Genomic DNA, 9,724 nt, shown 5'->3' on the forward strand with positions numbered 1-9,724 from the left:
ATAGGTTACAGACTCAACGTCAGTATTTTTGTGTTATAAATTTTTACGTCAGCTTCGGAGGGTAAGAATCTTCAACCAACGTTTCACTTCGCTACTTTACGTAATCACAATCGGTAACTTCTCTTTTTATTCACCACGCATCATTGCGCTGCCTCGTTATTCTCGCGTTTCAATCTGGCGACGTCTGACAGGACCATTTCGCCGTGATGCACGGTCGTTTTCCAATAACGACGTCGTGCCTTTCAATCTGAGATGAGCAACATTCTGAACGCCTGCGGAGCTACCGAAAGCACCGTAGCGGAAAATCTCCTTACCGCAATGACACTCTCTGAGTTTTTTTAACCCTCCTCATTTTTTTTTCTTCCCGTTTTTCAATCGTTATCATCGCCCGAAATTTCAGCCCCAGCCTTTTACATTTTCCCTTTTGCAAACGTCTGTGACGTTTTATCGCAGAGATATACCGACGGTTAATTGGCAAGAATAATTAATTAGCCGCCGCGTGGGGACAATATGGTAATATATTGAGCGGTAGAAAGAGAAAGAAAGAGAGAGAAGAAAGAGAGAATTAGTATGTTGGAAATTGAATATAATAAATGAAATATAATGTGTATTTGCTATTTGGAATTTAATTAATTCCAAATTACTTCGTATTTTTGCGATACGTTAAGTCTAACGCATGGTATAAGAATTACGTTATGTTGTGTTTTTTTTGGAATCGCGTTGAAAATTAAATAGTATATAAAATCACAAAAATAATATGTATAAAATTACACAATTTATAGTTGAAATATCTTAAATTATGTTTATATAAAAATTAGCACATAATTATTTCTAATTCAAACATATTTTTATATTAGACAAAATATCCCAATAATATAAAATTATAAAATATATATATAATTATAGTCTATTTCTAATTTTCATGTATGTATGTACGAATGTTTGTAATATATAATAGTGGTAATATTACACATATTATGTTTGCATTTTTACGTTATAAATTTCGATAATATAGCTTAACAAAAATTGTACATAATTCATTGATCAATTATTATATAATATTTCTATATATATATATATCTATAAATTAGACTTCAATTATATAAATGTACTTGCCTTTTCATTGCGGAGTAACGAAAAGGCACAATACGTCAATGACAGAGCGAAGATGAGCATAACAATAGTATAATGTTGTAACGTTGCATGTATTTTTTTACAGTGTAGCATGAGATGGATTTCTATTAAGCTTGGAAAACAGGTCACTATGCGTTATTGTTCCAGATACGCATGAAACTTACGAAGACAGATTATACGAAGATAGATTACAAAGATTACTTCTCGTGCACGAGGATGCTTATAAAAGCTGCCGCATAGTAATTAGAATAGCTTTCGCGGTATCGATCGTCTGCTTTAAAATTATTATTGTTTATCTTTTATAGGAATTATATTTATCAGAATTTGTCTCATAAAATCACGTTAATAAATGATTTAATAAAGAAAACATTTGCCGATGGTATATATAAAACAGAATAAGATAATTGAGGGGATGGGTGGAATAAAGATTACAAAATTAAAATTACAAAATCTTGATATTAATACACAAATTAAAATAACTTGTTACTTTTTTATTATACACAAATGGGTAAAATATTAAATGAATTTATGTAATGTCTTTAAGAAGTTACATGTTACAATACTTTTGTATTACTATCAATATTACATGAAAAAGCTAATTGCTGGAAAAAAGGTCTAAGTAGAATTGTGCCTTTATTCCGTCCATCCCCTCCATAGGTAAATATAATTGCGTTTATACAATCAGATTAATATAATAATTATTTATATGTGACAAACAGAATGTAGACTGTATTGAGAGATAAGTTTCTGGTATTTGTGATTATGCATACTAAATATTATGATTAGGCGCTCCATTTTATAATTATTATCTATAACGTTAGTAATAATAATCGTATTTATACTAGTAATTATAATTATATTTATATTATAGTTGTACCAAAAATAATATACGTAAAAACTACAATTTTATTTTTTTTTGCAGTAAGATATAAATAAAGCTCCATAATTATTTTACCATGCAATTATAAATTACAAACACCAACAATTTTTCTCTTAGGGCTGAGTTTCTAAACCATGTATTACATGATGTAAACTACACAGTTTTGATTACTGCAGGTATGCATGTACATACGTTTTGGAACACAGCCCAGTGTGTTATATCGTACCGTATTGTATTGAAAATCGATTTTAAACGAGCGAAATTGGTTGCGAGAGGTTTCCGTCTGAAAAACAAATCGCGAATATCTTCGATCAGACGGACTCACGGATCCGGACTCGAGCGATATGAATGGCTACCTCTGCCAGATGGAAGCTCAACAGCACCGTGCACGATCTCGATGTCACCAAGCAGACCGTGGAAAACGCGGAGAGTCGTGCGCGCCTTCAGATAAAGACTAGCGTTTCGAAACTGTCCCATGGAAATACCCGGCAGTTTGCACAAGCCCTACATCACGAAGCGGACGAGTTGTGCCAACGGTAATCAATATCTGTTAATGATATTAAGTACTGGATGGCATTAATCGCACTTCATATTTCATAACTTTTGATTAGCTTAGCTAATTTGACGTGAGCGTAACGCTGGTCTCGAGGGTTCCGCGTTGAATAATTCTAAAATCGATTGTCATTTTCGGAGTTACATCAAAAGCACATTAACCCTTTACTCGCTTTCGTCTCCCGCTTTTTTCTCATGTAAGTCTAAACACCGACCGTTTTCTTATTAATATTTTTGTTTCTGAAATGATGTTGTACGGTCCTATTGGATCGCGTACACGTAACATGTAACAATGAGAGAGGAAGAGCCATTGTGCCGCATTGACGTTCTGTAATTTTCAACTGGAAATTGGATCTGCACACATGAATACGTAGAAATGATCACGGTATATTCCTATTAACTTAGTTACGTCCAACGTGTCAATATTATGTACGGATATAAAGATTGATCGACATGTATAAGTAATGAATAAAATTTTCTATGCGAAAAGAAATGATATTAATTATCTGTCGATTATCCTTAATATCCTCAAGTAAGAGGAGTAAGAACTCGTTTATGTTTAATATAGATGATAAGATCAAGAGAGTTAATAGAGATAACACAGGGTCTGAAAAAAATTGTTTTTGATTTTCGACTTTATGAAATAAATTCCTGTTTCGTTTCATTTCTAAAAGTTTTTAAAAGGTTTCTCTATAAATCTTTTATCTTCAATAAATTTCATCTAAGAATTATATAAAGAAAGTTTGGTTTAAAGAAACTTTGATTTTAGAATTGTTTAGTTTCTCTATTGCAATGATTCTATTACATTGCTCTATAATTGTTTCTCCATTATAATTTTATTTCAAATACCACAAGCATTTTAATAAATTGATAATTACGGCGTTTAATCTAATAATATTTTAAACAGAAATATTAGTAAATATTTTCGTTAACTACATAAATTTATCGGACATAGCAGGGCAAATTAGTTATCGATAAAACCTAGCATAACTTCGCTGTATCGAATATTTAAAATTTAAAGCTCGTTACGATAATTAACTATCATTGTTGTCACTAAGATATAAGCATTTCGGCCACATTAAAAAAAAAATGGGTCGTGGGGAATATCGGAAATGTTGCCAATATGTCTCGTTCCTTGAAAGAACATTCAACGAGAATATCACTTTATAAACGGTCGATGTTTAGTTTTTGCGAATAGCCATGAGCGTTTTAATTCTACAAATAGATTTCCTTTTTTTTTTCGATTAAAAAAAAATCTCTCCAACAGCCTGCGGTTTAATTCCTGTGTCAATAAAGCGATAGAGACTTTTTTGCAATCTTATAGCTATAACATTAAATATTATTATGTCATATTTTTACCGTAAGCCTTTAAATAAATGTATAATTGAATATCAAGTTCTTATCAAATAATTAAATATATCTGTATAATTATATATATCTTATACATATATATTTTTATATTTATATATATATATATTAAAGATGTTTATATTGAAATTGTATTATATCTACTTTGCTTCGGTGGAACAATATTTATTAATATTTAGTAATTGCTTTATAATTAATTAAGTATTAAAACGTTTTATTAATTATAAATAATATATTTATATTAAAGAATAATTATTAAATCAAATACATACAATTGTTAAATCTATTTTGACGGGGCGATATTTAATAATATGAGAGAGAGAGAGAGAGAGAGAGAGAGAGAGAGAGAGAGAAAAGTTTCATAATAATGTGAAAGTATTTAAATATTTTATAAAATCGCTTATATTGAGGAATTATAATGATAAAAAAAACTTGATGAAAAGAATATATAATTAATAAGTACCAAAAAAATTTATCCACATAAATTGTACAGTGGCGAGTACGAGTCGGCGTTAGTATTGTATCACCGAGCAGCTACTGTATGTCCGCGCGACAGCAGTCACAGTGTGGCAGCACGTCGTACCGTAGCTACAATAAGCTCGTGGAATAATTCAGAAAAAAGTTCGACGAGAGATGACGCAAATTCGAGGGCGACTTCGAGCCACGACAATGTGGCGCTTAAAGCACGTGATACTTCGAAGTCTTTTGATGATCTATCGATAATCACGGATGTCAAGTAGATCAAACTCTTATATTTTACGTAGATAATAGATATTCCACTAGCATTTTAATTTCAAAGGGTCCTCTATAAATTTTTTAAGCCAATTTTCTATTACTTCAATTTTTTGACATTTAAAATAAAAGTATCTTTTTCAGCTGAAATTCATAATCGTATAATGATTTTTAATCTTTGATTGAAAGCATAAATAATTACAGACTTATATTTTGGATTATTATTTTATATATTTCTATTGTCCGAATACACAAATGTGTTCAAAAAATTGTTCTATTATTATTTACGATTCATCTTTAATTTTTATTATTGATTCGAATAATTTGTTCATCAAATAATGATCAATCGATTATGAATACTGCAGTCTATATTGGAATAAAATTTGAATTAAAATTAAAATTGAAGAAAATAAAGTTTTTTCTCGGTTTAAAGTAGACGATGAGGCTAGTTAATTACATCCTAGAAATTTAGTTTGACATAAAACCTTTATCCTTAATGACTTGAAACTTGAATATTATTAAGTGTCTCGACATTTCAATCAAAAGATATTTTATTCCTCTTTCAGATATCTCGATAATCGCAAGAAAACTTCCGGTAAAATTTTATCATCGCTAGGACCCTTGACCTCCAAACTAATTCAGTCCATGACGATGTCGAAGCATGTCAATAATCGCGCCAATGCTATGTTGAAGAACTTGAAAGTTAATTTCAACGCTGGCAAAATGAAGACTTCCCTGAGACTCGCTGAGGATTTGCTAACATTATCTTCAGGCTTAGAGGATTCTCGCCGATACAGAATATTGGCGTATCAGTATTTGTCTCTGATCCACACGGGATTGGGAAGGCATGATCGAGCGTGTAGCAACGTCGCCATGATGGTGCGGTTGTCGAAGAGCACCAACGACGTCGTTCTACTGTCACGCGCTCTCGTGACACTGGGCAGAGTGCATCTTAGCTTCGGTCATTTGAAAGCTGCCGAACGTGCTTTGGAAAATCTGTCGATCCATGTCGACCATCCGGTGCCGCGGGCTTGGGTGCACCATGAGATTGGACGCTGCCATTTGGAGACGGGGAAGTACGTCAAGGCGTTGCGCAAGGCGACACAGTGCCGGGAATGCGCGGAGGAGGCAAACTCGAAGAAGTGGACCTTTCATGCCGACCTGCTGCGGGCGCAGTGCCTGGCGATGCTGGGTCGTTTCGCCGGTGATGACTCTATTTCTCAAACTGTTGTTCCAAGTCTTTTCGCGAGCATCCCTTTCTTCTTCTTGGCCCAATTTCGAACGAATCTTCCGGGCGCGAAAATAATTAGACACCCCACTGCCAGAGATATTACATATCTTTCTTTCTTGTCGGAATTTCAGTGAAGTTTTTTTTTTTGAAATTAATTTCTAATCTTCGAAATGTTTCCAGGGCAGGTATTCATAGTCGAGTCTTATTTCAAGACCGTCTTAAGTAATGTCTTAAGACACTAATGCAGCCTTCTGATTGGTTCGTGACTTCTTAAGACCGTACTTAAGACGGTCTCGAATATAAGATCTGACTATGAATACCGGCAGGATATAATATCGCTTCTAGACACGTAGCGGCCTCTCACCACTTTTGTTCTATTAAACAAATAACGCACATTTTTCCGTAAGTTCTATCTGAATTATTCGAAAAACCATCTGAAATATCTGGTTATATCAGAATTGTATGACTGAACTGTAAAAAAAGAAAAGAGAAAAGAAAAGAGGAACGGAGTGAAAAATATAATACTTTTCTCTGACGTATACCCTGACGGTTTTATCACGAGGAATTTTCATTTTACTGTGCCTGTGAGAAAATGTCAAAATGTAGACCACGGTGAAATATCTGTAAACAACTAAGATACGACGAAATTGTGGTAAAACTACGAAGTAGGAATCCTAGAAATGAGATCAAAATTATATATATATATATATCCCTTGGAATCTTTTCAAAAATCCAATTTAATATATTTGATATATATTTAATTGCTTCGCTGAAATTACGTGACTTTAAGAAATATTGGATCTGCTCGCCACTTGATTATATAAAAAGAATGATTTTGCTAAAATATCTAAAAATTTAACTGGATACAGATTTGAAAATAATTTTGTTTCGACATCAATTATCTAGAACGCTGAAACTATTACTAGAATGTTAAAACTTTTTGAAGCATTGTTATCAATATTTAACCTTTACAGAAAGAGAAAGAGAGAGAGGGAGGGGGTTTATTTTTAAAATCTTACAGTTTTTTCTTGAGTAAGATTTGTTATAATTAATTATTTTTCATTGTCTTTTTTGACTCAAAATATGGCGCTGCTTCAGCGCCACTATAATGGCTTTCCGTCCTGTAAAGGTTAAGTGTTCTATATAATTACTTTAATTATACAACAAAATTATTATTAGACTTATATATAGTTAAATTATACTTCAGTAAAACCGTTCCATGTGATGTGGTTGGGTAAGATTGTAAAAAGAAAGTTCAGTATACGACCATTCCCTAAGATGAGCTCTGTTTCACATAGAGGCTCTCGAGGAGCTACGAATCGCTGCGAAGATCAGCGAGGAGGAGGGCGATACGCCAACGCTGTCTTACATTCGAGATCTAATCGAACAGTTGAATCGTGCTCTACGCGAAGTCACGTTCAGCGAGGAAGGATGCCTCGAAAGTATTCTCCAAAGACTATCGCCGCGTAAAAAACCTGGACTATCCGAGGAGGACAAGGCGATAACAAGTTCGGGTATTAGGAGAATGACACGCAGCAAGGACTACGACGCTTTAACGCCACCGTTTTACTCCGACTGTCTGGAGGACGAGATCCTCGATCAACGCGAGATAGGTATTAGGCTGAAGGAAATTTGAAGGGGATACCAAAACTTTTTGTATTTGTCGATAGAGATTTAAAATTTATTATTTGATAAAAAAAACGATCCAACATAGAAAACAAATTATTTTGTTAAAGTATCAAAAATTTAAATCAAAATAATTATGCGAAAAGCTCAAGTATGAGCAATGTCGCAAAAAATCCTGTCATTCTATAAGCAACTATTTTAATTCTACATAATTATTTTGACTTGGCCCAACAAAATTATTTTCAGATTTATATTATCCACCTAAACTTTTAGATACCTACATTTTTAGATACTTTAACAAAAAAGTTCTTTCCATGAACGCGAAACACTTAAGGATTCCACGTACTTTTTAATAAAATATAAAAAGGTTATATAAAAAAATTACAGGTTTTTCTATATTGTATTTAAAAGTAACGCAAAAGTTAGGCGGTGATTGAGAATCTGGATAAAAAATTATTTTAACAAAAGCTTCAAATTAATGATATTAATACAGAGTCGAATTCAAGTTCGGTGGACAGCGCCGTATCCTGCAGAAGCAAAAACACTAACTTAACATATGCGATCGACTCTTATACGGACGTTTCATACAAAGACAAGCTTGACGGAATGAGGATATGTGATGATGAACTTTTGTCACGCGAGTCGCACATAACGTTCCGTACCTGTTACAAAGAGTCTAGACATTCCATCAATGAGGACAAAGCATCGGTCTCTTTAAAACAACCAATCGCAACGTGCTCCAGTAATGTCGAAAGGTGCAGCGGACAAGCTGAATGCGAGACATTCAGGATTTCGAGATCCTACGAGGGCGTAACTCTGACACCGTTACTGACAAAGCGCAGCATGACGCCGTCGTTGGAACATCGTGTGGCTGTTCGTCACTCGCTGAAGTGGAAAAATAGGATAACAATGAGGAATCCTTCGTTCACGAAGCATTTTCCAACTTCGATGTCTCTACCGAAGACTAAACGCGCTAAACTGAAGAAGAATGTTCGGAATTACGCTACAACGAAATTATGACGAAAAATCGAAGGGGTATGCTGTAACAATTTCAAGTACAGTAAAAAATCTTGAATTTTTTTACTTCCTTTAACGATCCGAAATTGACGATAGAATCTATTAGATCCACTTAATTATAAATCTCTGTCAAATAATTCAATTTTCTTTATGTTACATGTACAAATTTAGATTATTCTTTCTGTTAAAGTATCACAGGATGAACCTATAAGGTCTTAATATTGTCTTAAAAATCAGATAATGAAATAGTTTTTTTTTTTATACGATTATCGAATTATGTCAGTTTAAAAATAATTAGTGCATTTTAATTAATATAAATTTTACAGACTCAGCGTCAATCAGGGCTATAACACACAAAATGCATAAGCACAATATAACGTAGCCTAAGATCGGATAAAATCTTAGTACTGATTTATTTAACTAATTTAGTCCATAAACGATCTGATTATTTATTTACATAAAATGCTTATTGCTTTAGCGGTCTGAATTATGTCATATTTATACAGCTTATATTATTTTTGGTGCATTTGGGGAGATGCTATTAACATTGTTTGAATCATTCCTTGTTTTATAATAAACGATAAAGAATAACATAAATAGCGCTAATATGTGTCTCTCTGAATGCATTCTTTGCATACAATGGACTGTACTGTGTTACAGATTTTGGTGTCAGCTCCGGAGGATTAATGAAACCTTTGACGAGATTCATTGATCAAAAACAGAGAACAACTACAATAATAAATTGACCTGAAACAAAAATACAATTTGTAAATTGTCTATAATAATAATATGTTCATCGAATGCAGTTCTTTTGAATTTTTTACCATCTACGAATCGTGTTTGATTGCATAGCGTTCGGCAAGTCACGCTTTATTTACTCGTGCGAGGTGTATCGTGTGTGTAATTGTGCATTGCCCAATGAAGTGCCGGCTGATCGTTCAGTTAATGAGAGCACGCAACCATAATTAACTATGCTTTTTTCTGTTATTCATACTTGTAATCGATTTGAAAATGTGAAACTGAAATAGTGATATGGACAACCTCGACCACATTTATCACTCTGTCATCTATTCGCTTCTTTTTATTCTTTTTTGCAAAAATTTAATATCACAAAATCTTTTCAATCTCTTTTTTGTAAAAAAAAAAAAGTAATTGACTATTCTGCGCTAGTTTAAATCGAGTTT

General features: G+C 33.1%; 1 protein-coding gene across 3 annotated transcripts; it reads left to right on the plus strand.

Annotated features, from left to right (window-relative positions):
• The first annotated feature begins 2,301 nt into the window (after nt 1-2,301).
• Nucleotides 2,302-9,288, plus strand: LOC108761372 (tetratricopeptide repeat protein 25). 3 transcript variants are annotated; one of them, XM_018507864.1, is made up of 6 exons: nt 2,302-2,550; nt 4,428-4,670; nt 5,233-5,870; nt 7,196-7,510; nt 8,017-8,578; nt 9,201-9,288. In XM_018507864.1, exons 1-5 carry the CDS (start codon nt 2,363-2,365, stop codon nt 8,541-8,543), a joined length of 1,911 nt encoding a protein of 636 aa, XP_018363366.1. In that variant the 5' UTR covers nt 2,302-2,362; the 3' UTR covers nt 8,544-8,578; nt 9,201-9,288. The 3 variants fall into 3 exon arrangements, with proteins under 3 accessions (XP_018363366.1, XP_018363368.1, XP_018363365.1); XM_018507866.1 differs by having other exon boundaries at nt 8,017-8,558; XM_018507863.1 differs by lacking the exon at nt 9,201-9,288 and having other exon boundaries at nt 8,017-8,616.
• The last annotated feature ends 436 nt before the right edge of the window (nt 9,289-9,724 follow it).

Source organism: Trachymyrmex cornetzi, unplaced genomic scaffold (genome assembly GCF_001594075.2).
Source record: "Trachymyrmex cornetzi isolate Tcor2-1 unplaced genomic scaffold, Tcor1.1 scaffold248, whole genome shotgun sequence".
In the NCBI taxonomy this organism is placed as follows: domain Eukaryota; kingdom Metazoa; phylum Arthropoda; class Insecta; order Hymenoptera; family Formicidae; genus Trachymyrmex; species Trachymyrmex cornetzi.